This window comes from Beta vulgaris, chromosome 2, assembly GCF_026745355.1.
Source record: "Beta vulgaris subsp. vulgaris cultivar EL10 chromosome 2, EL10.2, whole genome shotgun sequence".
NCBI lineage: Eukaryota > Viridiplantae > Streptophyta > Magnoliopsida > Caryophyllales > Amaranthaceae > Beta > Beta vulgaris.
This window is the reverse complement of record NC_079203.1, coordinates 48823178-48839897: the sequence shown is the minus strand read 5'-3', so window position 1 is coordinate 48839897 and position 16720 is coordinate 48823178. Positions and strand designations below refer to the sequence as shown.

Below are 16720 nucleotides of genomic sequence, written 5' to 3'. Positions count from 1 at the left end.
ATTCAGTACCCCTAATTTTTCCAAATTATTTCAACCCAAAAGATGTCTTTAAGGCTATAAGCCTATATAACTGATCTTGGGCTTGTAATAATTGTTACCCAAATAAAACAGCCCAATGCATAACACATCGATTAAAATTAATGCAGAAGTAGAATATATTAACCCTTTAAAACGGATATCAAAGTTGTCTTGATCTAGTAATTAAAATTGAGTGCTATGAATGATAAATCATATGTTCGAATCTCCCATTCTTTGTAATTAGATAAAAAAAAAACCTTTAAAACGGATCAGCTATTAATTTTGGACCGTTGCCTGAAGATGACGACGGTCGGCGGCGAATCTTCCATTTCACGCTGCTGTTTTGCCACCCAATCATCATCTTCTCCCCTCAACAACTTCAAATTTCCCGCCAAATCTTCTCCGTCAACTGTCCAATTTGGCGCCAAAGCTTCTCCATTTCTCACTCCTACTTTTGCACTTCCACCCATTTCAGGTAAATTCGTTACAGTTTTACTTCCTGTTTATTTGTATTATTCTAAAAATCCTATCTTTTAACTAGTACTTAGGCTATGTTCTTTTGGGTGAATGAATTATTAAAATTTCAGTTCAGTTCAGACAAATCAGTTCGATTCAGTTCACTTAGTTTCCTCTTGCAGTTTTCATTCACTTCAGTTCAGACAAATTCTGTTCAGTTCAGTTTATTTCAGTCCAAAAGAATACCGCCTTTACAAATATATGAATAACAATAGAAGTTGTATATAAAATTAAAGGAGTAGAAATTTCAGTTAATTTTAGTTGAGAAAATTCCAAATGTTTGAAAATTTGGATATTTATGTTTTACTTGCCTGAAATATGTCTATGTAGCACTTATTGGAGCTTCCAAGATTCGTTTTTTATGGAAGTTTCATTGAACATTTTGTCTGTCTTGTGATTTTTTTTTCTGTCATCACTTTTCATTAGTTATTAGTTATTACAATGATTTTATGGAGTAGTTAAATTAGTATATGGAAATTAGGACTGAAATTATGGTGTAAATGCTTGAAGTAGGGATCAGAAAGAAGGAATGCTTGATTAATCTGTAAATCGAATTATATTTTGAAATTTAATGAAGGAAATGGGGTGTGTTTTACAATTTTGAAATTTTGTTGGTTGACATGGTCAATCTTAAGAAATATGTACTGTTAATTTTGTCTTAATGCTTAAATATTTGATCACAGATGAATGTAGCAATGTCAACTCGCGTGGTAGAAGAGGACTCATTTTCCTTTCTGCCACTCTTCCTTTTCTTTTTCCTTTGCGAGATTTTGTCGATGATCTCATTGTTGAAGCAGAAGAGTGAGTAAAAGTTTTGTACTTCTGTTCTGTTGATTGGATTATGTGATGTTTGGATCATATATTTTATTTGCAGCATCCATCATAATTCTATATCCATTTTCAGCATATAGTTTGTGGATTTTCATATTGGTTCGAAGGTTATTGCTAGTTCTTTGGCAAATCACTGAGAATTCGCGTGTGCTTAGTCATGAATATAGGGAGATTTTGAAGGCTATAATTTTCCTGCCTCAACTTTCACTGCTAGTTTATCGTTTAGGATGAACATCAAACATTACGACTTTATGTTATACATGAAGGCTGGGAGCTCCTGATTACCTACTTATAAAGGATGAGATAAGGAAGGTTTTGACAAAAGGAAAGGCAGCTGGTGTACTTCGTCTTGTGTTTCATGATGCAGGAACTTTTGAGCTCAGTGAGAACTCAGGTATTCAAGGGAACTTTACTGGGTTTTAGCACTTGGAACTCAATTCTGATTTATGTTTATGCTAGTTACTGAATTTGTTTAAATTTGGTAGAACTGAGTATGAGCTGAGATTATAGAAAATTCTAGATATCTGGCTAACTTGGATGCATTTTTTACGTGGTTTCCTGGACAGGAGGTATGAATGGCTCCATAACATATGAACTCGAGAGGCCTGAGAATAAAGGGCTCAAAAAATCTCTCAAGGCATGCTCCCTCCCTTTTTTTTTCATCCTCTTCTCCCAACCTCAGAGTATTTTATTATGTTTTTTTTTATAATATTTGTATCCTTGTATAGACATGTATTTTGCATAATGCAAGCATTATTTGGAAGGCTGTTCTTCATGCTAATCGCTACGTAAATTGTTGTTCTGTGGGTATTTTAGATTTTAGTTTTAAATTATTTATCTTCATACATTATATGGTGCCAACCCATCTAACTCCTTCATGAATCCCGGTTATAGATTGTTGAAAAAGCGAAAAATGTGGTGGATGAAAGACTGTCAGGTGAGCTTGTACTAAAAAGTTGTAGCAACTTTCTTGAGGATGTGTTCAGTTTCCTATCTTATGCAGCAAACTAATACTAGTTAATTGGGTATGCGTTTTTTTTTAGTGTCATGGGCAGACATGATAGCTGTAGCAGGAGCTGAGGCAGTCTCGATTTGTGGAGGTCCAGAGATCCCTCTTCGGTTGGGGAGACTTGATTTGCCGTAATGTCCTTACACTTGGTTTTAGAGCCTGCTGATAAGATTCTGGTTTTGGTTTAAAATCATGTTGAATTTCATCTTGGATTTATAAATTATAAGGTTTTTTTCTATGGGTTCTCCTGTGTCTGTTAAAAATCTACATGGGTATCAAATTTTTTCGAAGTCTCCACAAGACTCATGTTGTTTTAGAAGTATCTCAGTGATTTACCCACCGTTATCTCTTCATAATGGTTTTAGCTTTTTGTTATAAAGTAGGATAAACTGGGATCAAGTTGATTTCTTTCCCCACCTAATTACAAGAAACTTAGCTTTATCAGTTCCGAAGCCCCAAAATGAGTTTAGAACGCATAAACATCTCTTTGACGAAGTTATTAACTGAGAGATAATTGCAGAGACAACATCGAGACATTTCTGAACCTCGTAGGTGGTGTGAAGACTTCAAAACTTGAAACGTAATTTATCAACAAACACATGGCATTCTATATAACAACCCAATTTCTAAGACCAATAATTATAATGGAGTAGCATGTATTTTGCACCTTTAGCTGGTCTACATAGAAACTCTGTTGTTGAGTCAATTCAGTTTGAAGAAAATACAATCCTTTTATCCCATATGCGTTCTCAATTCCTATCTTTTCCATTATAATGTTATGCTATTTCCTTTACAGGAATCCTGATCCTGAAGGGAAACTACCTGAAGAATCACTGGATGCGCTAAGGTTGAAGCAGTGCTTTCAAAGAAAAGGCTTTTCGTGAGTGCGTATACCTATATATGAACTTCTTTAAAACATGAAATGAACTTGATTTGGAAAAATTAGCTTAGTTAACAAGTTCTTTAGTGATATGGCATTACTTAAAGCTATCACATAGATGCTTATAATAGTATATTATTCCTAATGGGGTTGTTATGCTTGGCATTAGTTTCTTACTACACCTGATTTCATTAGTATTAATTGCTAAGAGTGTAAGAACTTATTCTAATCAGAAGTATGCGATCAAATTTGGGTTGCCATTCTAGCTAAGAATGTATAAAGATACTCCAGTAAAACTGTAAAAGCACTCCTGTCCGGAAATCATATTCGAATATGCTATTCTAGAATGTAAGCTGGGATTTCCTAACATACCTCTACTTAATTGATTAAGGGAGAGAGGATAGGTGTCACACAACCATTGCAAAAGGTATTTCAGGGGAAACTATGTTAAGGCTATAATTGTGGAGTAATGAAGTAACTTGACAATTAATTCTAGATTGAGGGAATGTGGTTGCTCGAAGAATTCAGTTGACAATTAGTCGTGAACGGTATTGCTCTAGGAACTCAGTTATTTGACAAGTAGTCATAAATGGTGTTGCTCTAAGAACTCAACTAGTAGCCCCCACAAAGCTATTGGACATATATTATTTCAATGATCATTACTGATAAATTGATTGCATTATGCTTTCTTTATAGATTTTTATTTAATTTGTGACCTTCCTGATTGTGAACAGGACACAAGAACTTGTTGCACTTTCTGGGGCTCATACTCTTGGAAGTAAAGGTTTTGGAAGCCCTGTTGTATTTGACAATTCATATTACAAAATACTCCTTGAGAAATCTTGGATGTCATCAGGTCAGCCAGGTAAATTCTGTTATGATCTGCACATCCACCATCGAGGAGAAGGATAGAATGAGTCGATTATTCTTGGACTCGAGTAATCATGTTAGACACGACTATGTGTCCAAGTGTCCGACTCGACTATTTTATGAAAGTTCTCCATTATTTGACCCAAAAATAAAAGTATTCATAGGCCATACTCATATTAGAGTATCTATAATCCTGCATGGATACTTGAGGTGAAAGAGTCTGAGTAACATATAGGTCATCCTCACATGTAATTGTTACAGGAACTTGAAAATATATATAAATATATTAAACTATGAACATTTCAGTTACAACCAGCAGCATGTATAATATCATTACTACCAATCTTCAAAGGTTTTTTCCTGTCCTTCAGCCCATCTAGAAGCAGAGATTTTTATAGTAAAACAATTGACAGGAAGAAGTGCATTAGTATTGCACTGTTCAGGGTAACTTTTAAAACCAGGATCCACAAACCTATCACTTTCAAAAAAATTATCCAACTGAGAGGTAAAATAATTATATATAGCAGTTGAATTTGATGGAAATACTAAGTGAACTAGATTCAAATATGTATTCTTTCTGAAACTGATACTACTGACTGCAAATAGGAATTTAACATTATCTTCTGCATGTGACTGGAATTTTCCTGTATGAACTTCTCACTGCTCGAACTCTCGATATATGTTGATTCCTTCATTGCAGCTGGAATGTCAAGTATGGTTGGACTTCCTTCTGATCGTGCACTAGTCGAGGATGATGAATGTTTAAGGTCGGTCAATATATCTTTCATGAAGAATTCATCATTTTCTTCTGTAGTTAACCATCATGATCCATTTTCCTTTATGTTTCAATGTAGTAACTAGAAGTGTGTGTTTATGAACTTCCCTATTCCACCAAGTTGCCTTCTTAAATTAGGATACTACACTGATGCAGGATAGTATTATCTCTGTACTTTGGTTCCCTATCCTTGGCATATAGTTGTTTCCTTTTGTCTACGCTTATAACTTACGAAAAAGTTAAAGAGAGTTATCTGTCGAACAAAGACGAGGATTTGGTGTAGGATCCACACTAAGTAGATTCTCCAAAATGCGCCCTCCTGAGTCCTGACATGTTCGGTGCATAAGGAGTTCTCTACATAGCATGACTCAACTGTTCACGGTTGTTGGAACCTGTATTACTTGGACCCAAATAAAGATGTCAGATATAAATACATGTCAAGTGTCAGACACTCAGACTCGGCTTTTTTATGAAAAATCTCCGAGTCTTTGGTCCAAAGTAAAGTGTCAAGTATCCATATCCATGTTGGAGTGTTGAGATCCGACACAAGCACTTGATGTAAAATATAAAGTGTTGGTAACATAGGTTGGAAGTTTCGAACGTGTATAGCAAATTAGAAACCGTAAACATCTCACTCACAATCTTCACACCCCATTGTTTTCATGAATATCACTGTAAGAACCTGGGTCAAAATATAGTATAATTAAAACTCATGCATCAATAATAATCTGATCTGCTGTTGTTGTAATGCTGATTTCTGATGGCAACACTGTTTCAAGTGCAGATGGATTACAGATTACGCGAACGACCAGGATAAGTTTTTTGAGGATTTTAAGAATGTTTACATCAAGTTAGTCAATTCAGGTGCAAGGTGGAAAGCTTTATGAGAAATATATGCACCACCTGCAACTTCTATGAGAAAATATGGTGGCATATCAAACCATGAAAAGGATTTTGCACTATTACTGCTACTAAGGATCATGGAAGATTTAGATATTTTGGGGGCGAAGAATAGAAGTTCAGATATATTTTGGTATTTTGTTAGTATACATTTTAATTTGTACTATTATCAAGTAGAATGAGCTGGGGACCAATATTGTATTAATCATTTAGAAAATTTCCTAGGATAGATGTTTGTAACTAGCTTATTACCCTGGATTATACGGTATTGCCTGAAAATGACATTACTAATGATGAACCAGCAATTGTTCTATTCATAAAGTCTTGTTTACTGGTAATTTTTCATCAAAAAATCCACAATTTACAATGCATGTAGGAAATATAGCATTGTGATGGGTTAATTTGATGCAGTTGCTGTGATTTATTGCATAATAACAATATTTTAGAAGCAAATTCGCGCTAATGATAATGTTTTAATCAAATGTTAGTGTTGCCTCCCAAGATTATACACAATGCTTCCCTAATTATGCACTTAGTAAGGAGAGAAGGAGAAGCTCATGATGATCAGAATTAGAGAATTTTGAAAGGTGCTTGAGAATTAAATTTAGAAAATCAAAACTAATCCAATTGAACACGTTACACCATCCAAAAACAAACACAATCGTAAAGGATACGGAGGTTTAAAATCAACAAATGATTAAGCACCTATGTGGAAAAAAAATGTCTCCGATTAAATTATTAGTTGTAAATGAGGATTCTATTAAAATTAAAAAGTGTAAATATATCAAAATAAAATAAACCATATTTACCGAAATTTAAGGGAGACACTTCGAACTTAGTTTTCAAACTTGAAATAATACTATTGAAAATTGACTTGAACTTAAACTTAAACTATTCACTTTAGATAATGAAATTATCCCATATTTAATTTAGAGCTATGTTTATTAGTAGCAATATTTTTATCTTTCTTTTTTATCCAAGGACATGACTACATGAGTCCAACCACCTATGTCCAAAAGAAGCGTTTGTCTTATGTTGTAATACTCCACATGTTTGAAGTTGCTAAATAATTTTGTTATGTTTTTATCTCAGACTCTTTGGTCCAACCATGTCTTATCTCAGACTCTTTGGTCCAACGTCCAAGTATGTCTCAATAAATACTAAATAGCAATGTCTAAAAATAATTGGTATGTCCACGTCTTTAAAAGTAGATTAGAAAACGAGTATGTCAACATACATATACTTCGATTGAATTATATGGACATCATACTAGGAATTGGGGGTGGTTCAAATGGTGAGCTTTTCCATTTTCCCTAGCAAGGTCTAAAATTCAATTCACTAGCAAGATGTTTCCAGTTAGCTAATGACGACTATTTTCAAAAGTTTAAACAACAAAACTTTGATTAATTTCATGTTCTCGTTGTTCCTTCCCTTACTGATCCAAATGTTTTCTTTTGTCTAATTTTCAAACAATTAGAAATAGATATATTTTGGAACCCTTATATTTTTGGGGCCCTATTCTATGACCGTGACTATATGGGCCAAAAACCACCCCTACATCACGTCAAGGTCAGGAGTTTGATTCCCACCAAATAAGGGGTATTTGAAGGAGGATTTCTCTTATAATTCCCCCTCTTTTCAAATGTTTGGCCTCTAGGTCAGGCCCTATGCGAGTAGCCAAGAGAATGTTCAACTGTCAAAAAAAATGGACATTATATTTTTACTATTACTTCCTTTTAAAATGTTATATTTTGATCAAGTTTCTTTTATAAAAAGATTCTAGCTAACTTTGAAGAAAAAAGAATAAATGAACTAATAAAGTAGTACAATATTACAGCCTAAATCTTTTTTTTATTGGTAAGGAGAACTGTCTTATTGGATTGGAAACTCGCATTGGTTAATTTTATGGACTTATTTTTTTAGTTAAATTCAACCTTATACAAATACATCTAACGAATTAGCTTATTTAACCTGATTTATCCCAAAATAATAGTCTAAGATATCGTCATTTAAGAAGAATACCTGACTTCTCGAAAAGGAAAATGAAACTAAATATTTGATCTGTTTTTTTTTTTTTTTGTTGCACCTTTTGTTATTTTGACGCATTTTTCTTTTAGTTGCACCATATTCGTTTTGACAAAAAAAAATTACAATTATTGTACTCTTTTACCCTCAACTACTTTCTCACCTCTCCTAATAATAAAACTAATGAGATAGGCAAAGAGGTCCAATTTCCTTCTCTCCCTTCTTTTCTTAAAACTTGTGCAAAAAACAAGTAATCAACTTAAAAACAAAGGAAGTACAAAATTGCATATATCATCAATAAACCTAACTGAATAAATTAAATGAACACGATTTTATTAAGTTTGTGGCTTAGTTTTGTTCGTGAAAACAAAATGTGGACTGTGGTATAACAAAAGGTCAACCAAAGCCTGTGAATATCTTTTATGAGAGTAGATAGCAAAGTGCCAAGAATAATATGTCAATATATTTACTTTGAATATTATTAAGACTATATTAGTATTTTAGAACAAGAGTACATCTTTTTCGTGTATTATGTAGCACCGTCGGTGCTCAAATTGTGCTTTCCTACACTGGATTCTAGCCATCTTGTGCTACGTACCCCCGTTTGTAAATTCTAACATATACTTCTTTCATTCTGAAATAAGTAAAACACTTTATTCTTTTATGTGAACAGTACACCCTGATTGAAATGTTTTTTTTTTCCTTTTTCTTCCTCTTAGAGACGTTGGATTATATTAGTCATTGCATGATGCACACCCATGTGCTCAAATCAAGCTTGTTCTTCTCTTTGATCCCCTCTTAACTTGGAGACTTGCACAACTGGAAAATCGCTCTTACATGTAGGTGGTAAAAATATTAGATTCTATTAGACGATGGTTTGTCTCCCTTGATTAATCATGTCTGATTAACTAAATGGTTTTAGTAGGTGGTTTGCGAAATCTAGGTCTCGTGTATGTGACTAAATGGCTGAAAGCGATGTCATCGTATTCTATATCAAGTGTTTGGTTGGCAAAATTATCAATTTTAAACTCATACTTCAAACCCTTATGGTATTGGTATGGGATTCTGTAATATGGAAGCAATGTGGTTAGAGGTGGGCACGGGTCGGGTCGACACGCGGCCAGCCTGCTTGAGACCCAGTCCGACTCGTTGTCCGCTACGTGGGTCATGAGCCTACCACAATCAAGAAGTTTTATTTCAGAACCGACCCTGCACGAGCACGCCTATATGGCCCGCGGCCGAACGTCCCTTCTCTTTATTTTTTCAGTCTAAAATGGTTAAGAATGTAATAAAAACATAAAGTACAGGACAAGTCCGCAAGAGGCACGAGCCCGACCTGCAAGCTCGTGAGCAAAATCTGGAAATTGGAGGCCCGACCCGGCACAACCCACCACTCATGGGCTTGGGCCTGCCCCCTCATTACCCAAGCCTGTGAACATGCTCGACCCATGCCGAGGTCTAAATGTGGCCTGGCCCCTTGTTACCCAAGTTCGTGAACATGGTCGGTCCATACCCAGGTCTAAATGTGGCTATGCTGGCTCATACCACTACCAACCCCTTAGGCATCAAAAAAAAAATGTAAATGGTAACAAAGAAGTGGAAAGGAAAAACCGTGAAAGATTATAATCAAAGAATCATCAAAGAAATTTTTTTGGGCCCCTTTCATAAACCCATGATAAAATAAATTTCTTTTCGGTTGTTCTCGCACAAAGTCACTCACCCAGAGGCTCAACAAGCCCCAATTTTTCAGTTATAAATGGAAACAAATAACTCCATCCAAATACCTCATCTTAATGTGGCACTAAAAGCCCTTTTCATTTAAGAAGATACATAAGTTATCAACAAATTAATCACACAAATTCGTATCATGTAATAAACTTTTACGATCGATGCCCGACATAAAACAATGAGATAGCAAATAAGAAAGTGTAGTTAAATTAATGTGACATGTGAGAAACTATTTCCCTCATTGAGGTGAGAAACACATGCGATTAATAAAACATAGACTGGCTAGATGGAAGACAAAATATCTATCAAAAGCTGGTCGTCTATGTCTGATTAACTCCACCCTATCAACTATACCTGCATATTACATGCAAGCAACTTTTTTCCCGGCCCGTACCCTTCATGAGCTGGACCAGGTTTGTAATAATTTCTTATGGGGGGATGAAGAGAATAAAAGAAAACTTCACTTAGTGGGTAAAGAAACAACGTTCTGGCCCAAGATTGAGGGTGGACTAGGGATCCGAAATCAGAAGTTAATGAATAAAGCATTCATGGCAAAACTAGGATGGAAATTAGCTCAAGGTCCCCCTAATCTTGCCCAGAAGTGTATAATGTCAAAGTATATCCATGATCATAAGGTAACACCCTTTGCAAATGGATCACCAGTGTGGAGGAGCATTGGGAGAGGATGGGATATCCTTGACAAGCATGGGGAATGGATTCTAGGCACGGGAGAGGATATTAGTTTCTGGCATGATGATTGGTTGAATATAGGAACCATTAGAAGTAAAGTACAGGGGCCCCTAAATCTTGTGGAAGACCACAGAAAGGTGAGCACTTTGGTTGAAAATGGCCAATGGAACTTAGGCGACTTATCTATCTATTTAACCCAGGAGGTGATAGATAGAATCAAGAGCATCCCCCCCCCCCCCCAAACCCAGATAGAGAGCGAGACATGCGAGCTCCTTCTTTCCTTACACATGCTGGTTTCTCGTTATCTCAAGCATACCATGTTCAGTTACAGCCTTCGAATGTTCACGAGTTGGGATGGGTCTGGAAAACCAAAACATCACCCAAAATCCAATTCTTCCTGTGGCTTACATGCCTTGATCGTTTGCCCCATAGATCCTCCTATTCAAAAGGTTAATTTCCGAAAATTCAAATTGTCCAAGATGTTCCTCCCCAGGAGAAGACGCAAATCATATACTCCGTCTGTGCCCAAAAGCCCAAGAGATCTGGGAGATACCAGCCTTAGTACCAAATATAGACACCCGTTATCAGAATGGATCAAAGATAACTCCAAGTGTAATGAGTTAGTTCGGGGCGTTGAGTGGTCCAGCCTGTTTCTGTTCATTTGTCATGAGATTTGGAAGAACCGGAACCAAAAAGTTTTCAACCCTCACCTCACCACCCCTAGCCCGGCTAGTGTGCTAATTATAGCCCTAAACCATACTAGAACTTTTCTCCAATGCTCAAAAACAATCAACATGAATAGCAATCCTGTAATCCCGGGTCAGCTTAGTAACCAAACACCGTCGGGGTGGATGATGCTTAATACAGATGCATCCTTCTTGAATGCGAGAGAAGAGAGCGGGATTGCAGGGGTAATTAGGGATCATAGGGGCAATTGGGTGGTAGGGTTTAAGAGATACTCCTTTGCGAGAGACATTATTAGCGGAGTTGTTAGGAATTTGGGAAGGCCTTCAATTAGCTATCAGCCATAGATTTCAAAGATTGGTCCTTTTCTCGGATTGTAAAGTGGCAGTGTACCTCGTGTCCAACGGTAGTTCTCAGACTAACCAATATTCTCATATCATTGATATTTGCAGGGAGTTACGACAGATGTTCCAGGAGATCAAGATTATGCACTGCAGTAGGGATCTAAACAGCATAGCGGATTGTATGGCCCGGCGACGGGATGATGATTTATATGGTTGTATCAATGTAACTAGGCTTTTCCCCTTCCCCCCTAGTTATTGTATGGATTTATATCATGCAGAATGTATTCCAGGGCCGGATGTGGCCAATATGGACCATAATAGTATGTAATGTTTTAACTAAGTAATTTAAGACCCTTTTCACCAAAAAAAAAAATAATTACATAGTCAATTAAGAATTTTAGAATATTAATAAACTTGATTTTACTTCTAAAGTATCCAAGAATTCATCAACTAATTCATTTAAAAAATTATTAACAAGCGTCATTCATCAATACTCTTTTTCTCTAGTGTCAATTCGACTTATCCAATGGATTTAGAAATTGTGAAAAAGTCAATCAACATCATTATATGGCTGAGTATTTTTCTTTCGAATGTGGTTAAATAATTCCTCCACTGATAAGAAATGAAAATAGTTTTTTTTGTTTTGTTTGGGGATCATATATATACCTAACATATTTGTCATTTTGCCTCAATTTTTATGGGAATATATATATGTTATTTGCATTCAAACTAATACTAATAGTTGAAAATTTAAAATTTTGATTGCATCACTTTGCTTTTGCAATCAACTTGGCCTTCTATAATGTAAGGTCTCCATCTTCTATATTTCTGTGCCACATACGTCTAACTTTGAATATTCAATCTCTCTATTAGAGTTACAATCTACTCCCTCCGTCCCATAATATAGTTCTTGTTTCTTTTTTCACGGTCTCCAAAACGTAACTTTGACCTTTAATATCTTCAATTCCTTATTAATAAAAAATATAAAAAGTTGATATTATGAAACTACACATTGAGACGAATCTAACAAGATCCTACATGAATATGTTTTTTTATATATACAAATGAGAATATTCGGTCAAAGATTTTAAAGTTTGACCACCAAAAATGAAATAGGCACTATATTATGGGACGGAGGGAGTATGATATTATTCTTACACGAAATATATATGGGACTATCATGATATACTTAATTTTTTGGTAATAGAATATATACTAAGTCCTAATTATTTATTTCAAAAAAATGTTTTTTTGACTCATCTAATCCTACACTTCAATTCTCAAGTGAGGGGTTTGTTTTTCTATTATAAGGTTACTCTTTAAGGAGTTTTTTCAAGAAATAACTTTGTTATAACAAGTTATTCTAATTTCGCCTCACTTATAACTTGTTTGCTTTTAACTTTTGGTGGATTGACAAATTTTTCAAAGCAATATTCTCCCCTTTCAAAGTGATTTTTTTAAAAAGAGAAATTTCATTAATTGAAAGTCAAACGGCATGTACAATAGATATTAAAGAAAAACAAAATACAATTAAACAAGTTTAAATCAAATTCGTCTTCGAAGAAACTATAGAATGAACCAGATCGGGCAATACAGCACGACCCCCTTAAATTTGCTGAATCAAACAGCTATTAATGAGAAAGTCTATTATTCTAACATAATTTGTAATTAAGTAAAAGAAATTTTACTCCATAGTATATTTGTCTCGCTTAAATCAAATATAATTACATAAGACCAGTTTGGTCAACAACATGCATTATGAGAGAAGAGAAAATAGAAATATACCCCCTCCGATCTTTATTAGTTTACCCGTATTTCTTTTTTAATGTCCCTGATTTGTATACCCCTTTCTTTTGTTTCTATTTTTGGAATAAGACCACTAACTTTTCATCACACATACATTCTTTAGTACTCCCTCCGTCCCATAATATAGTGCTTGTTTCTTTTTTCACGGTCTCCAAAGCATAACTTTGACCTTTAATATCTTCAATTCCTTATTGATAAAAAATATAAAAAGTTGATATTATGAAATTACACATTGAGACGAATCTAACAAGATCCTACATGAATATGTTTTTTATATATACAAATGAGAATATTCGGTCAAAGATTTTAAAGTTTGACCACCAAAAATGAAATAGGCACTATATTATGGGACGGAGGGAGTATAAAATAATAGTTTTTCTTTCTTTTTATGACCCACAATGTTATTTCTCTTAAAACTCTGTGCAAAAGAAAGAGGTAAACCAATAAAGATAGGATGGAGTAAATAATAGGATATGACTCGTACAAAATATCCGGATTCCGAAGGATGTCCATTATGGACCCCATTCTCTTCCGCTCCTAAGTCCTACCCTCAATATTTATCAGTTAAGAACTTAAGAGATTAGATGTGTATCATTACTCTTGACTAACATTATTTGAAAAGAAGCCCCATTATCCCTTTTTGATCCTTCTTTCTTTTTGGATTTAATAAAGCACACATTCTGCTGGTGGGAAAGTGTTATGGGAACATGCAGCTAATATTATTTGATTGTTATCTACATTAAAATTTAAAGTGGTTACTGTTTTAAATTGTTCATAGGTTATTAACTAATTTAAATATTCTTATAAATCATTAGCGAACAACAACCTCGTTCTTTCTGTGAATGCATGATGTATACGGGTGCGTTCTTTTTAACTTATTGGCCCTGAACTTATTTGAACTGAACTTATTGAACCTGAACTAAACTAATTGGAACTTACTAAACCTGATTGGACCTGATTTACCTTATTGGACTTGATTGAACCTGATTGGAACTTATTGGACCTGATTGAAACTTATTAGACCTTATTGGCCCTGATTGAAACTTATTAGACCTTATTGGACCTGATTGAAACTTATTAGATCTTATTGGACCTGATTGTAACTTATTTGACCTTATTAGACAAAAAATTGACGAGTAATAATATAAATGTTACCTCTAACGTAAATACTACCCCTCAAAATTTATTATGAGGTAATGATTATTAAAATTCGTCCTTTAAAAAAATTATTATTAATTATCTCTTATTATAAATGATTTAACAAAAAAAATTTACTATTTATATATTTACCTATACATAACTTTCACCACTAATATATCTAATAGTCTTGTTTTGATTTCATAAAACACTAGTAGAAAATCAAAGATTGATTAACATTTATATCTTTCGTTGTTATTAAGTAACGAAAACATGTTATCTCTAGTTATTTAAAGACGAATTGCAAAATATTGTAATTATAATGATTATTATTGTTGACCTTATTTGACCATGATTATAATATTTTTTAATAATAATATAATCAGCTAATAGTTATATGAATAATCAAATAATAGACAATAATACAAGTATAATACTATACATTGTGGTACTTTAATAAAAAATTCTAATAATAAAATAATCAGCTAATAGTAATATGAATAATAAAATAATAGACAATAATACAAATATTTAATAAAAGAATAAACAACAATACAAGTATAATACTATATAATCATTGTGGTACTTTAATTAAAATTCTAATAATAACATAATCAACTAATAGTGATATGAATAATACAATAATGGACAATAATACAAATATTTATTGAACATTGACTATTTGGACCTGATTAGGCCCGATCGAAACTTATTGCACATGATTAGAACTTATTGGACCTTATTAGACCTGATTGAAACTTATTGCACCTGATGGGAACTTATTGGACCTTATTAGACCTGATTGGAACTTATTGCTCTAATTGGACAAACGCACCCATAGTCTTGATTGAAAAACTCACCAATTTTCTTTTCTCTTTGTTGAGATATAAGAAGACTTATTTTGTCAATTTAATGAGTTTTTTCACAATATAATAATGTTCGGTATGTTCCTTTTTACATATAAAAAACGAGACAATATCCCGTTCTCATTATTACTAGAAGAATACAAAGTGATAAAGAACATGGAGTTCTCGAGAACACCTAGTAATTTGCAAACCTGACTCCTTGCCTATCCCATTATTGTTAAGATCATCGACTCATAATTTATGTAATCAATAAAGTCAGATTCTCATTTTGTCTTGTTGATATTAGGAAAATTGGACAGGAATAATCCCACCTTCGGCCGATCCGTCAAAAATAATCCCACCTTTGGATTATTCTGGAATAATCCTACCTTTGCTTACTAAATTGAGTTTTTGGTCCCCAAATCATAGTGACCGCTAACAACAAGTTACCAGCCCCCTTTCCCTGTTGTCCCACCCCCACCATCACCATCACCCCCCAACAGAACCCCCACCCTACCCCAATTCCCTGCTGCCCCCATCGCATCCCCTTCCCAACCCCCACCATCACCTTCACCCCTAGCAGCCCCCACCCACCGCCCCAATTCCCTATTCCCCCTCCCCTCCCCTTGTCGCAGCCCCCACCCCCTCCCCCCGTCGCAACCCTCACCCCCTCCCATTCGCACCATTTCACCACCATCATCTCACCATTCGCAGCCCCCAATCCTCTCCCATTCGCAGCCCCCAATCCTCCATCATCTCACCATTCGCACCACCTTGAAATTTGCAAAGAGGAGAGAGACATGAGGAAGAGAGAAGCGGCGAGATGGGGAGAAAGAGGGGGTGGGGGCCTGATGGCTGTGGAGGGGCCTGGTGGCTGGCTGGTGCGTGGTCCGGTGGTTGGGGCGGGGTCTAGGAGGAAGAACTAACTTGGAGTTACCGGTTTGCCAAGTTACAGGTTCTTGGGACCAAAAAATTGATTTAGTAAGCAAAGGTAGGATTATTCCAGAATAATTTCCAGAATAATCCAAAGGTGGGATTATTCCTGTCCAATTTTCCTTGACATTATGGAAGAATTAGAAAGAGGTTGAACAACGATTTTTTCTCAGGTTAATGATTATGTGTGTGTTCGTTAATAACTTTTGAAGTAGTTTATGGTGTTTGGATTAATTTAAAATTTCAGTAATGGTGAAAGTAGTATTTGGTGAAGTAGTGTTTGAATTAGATTTTGGTGTTTAAAGTACATTCTGTTGTTTGAAGTCAACTAGTCTTTTGGAAAAACTTTTAAATATTAGTTTCTGGATAAAGATAGCTTTTAAATATTAAATATAGTTTCTTTTTGTTATTTTTCTAAACTAAGAGCTACTCTACCAAACACTATTTATCATAAAAACAATTTGGAAAATTTGTCAGAAACCACCTTTTATAATCACTTTTTTGTGAGAAACCACCTTTTAAAAAATTTTGGTTAATTAACCACCTTTTTTGCTCTTTTTTTTGTTGGAAGCCACCATTTGCCGGAATCCGGCGTTGACCTTGATTTTCCGGCGTTGACCATCAGATTTTCGCCATTTTCCCTCCTTTATCTTTCTCCCCCCTTCCTCCTCGCATCCCCGGCAACCCCCCCTCCCCCCTCGCATCCCCGACAACCCCCCTCCTCCCTCG

The 16720-nt window shown here is 35.0% G+C and overlaps 1 protein-coding gene across 1 annotated transcript; it reads left to right on the top strand.

The window, feature by feature from the left end:
- Window positions 1-258: 258 nt before the first annotated feature.
- Window positions 259-6112, top strand: LOC104908745 (putative L-ascorbate peroxidase 6; the record flags this gene model as incomplete). The annotated part of the gene is made up of 10 exons (XM_010697898.3): window positions 259-493; window positions 1218-1335; window positions 1632-1759; window positions 1932-2002; window positions 2260-2302; window positions 2409-2505; window positions 3171-3254; window positions 3989-4119; window positions 4825-4891; window positions 5684-6112. Coding segments are annotated over 10 exons (1077 nt in total), but the record flags the coding sequence as incomplete, so codon positions are not given.
- Between the last annotated feature and the right edge of the window lie 10608 nt (window positions 6113-16720).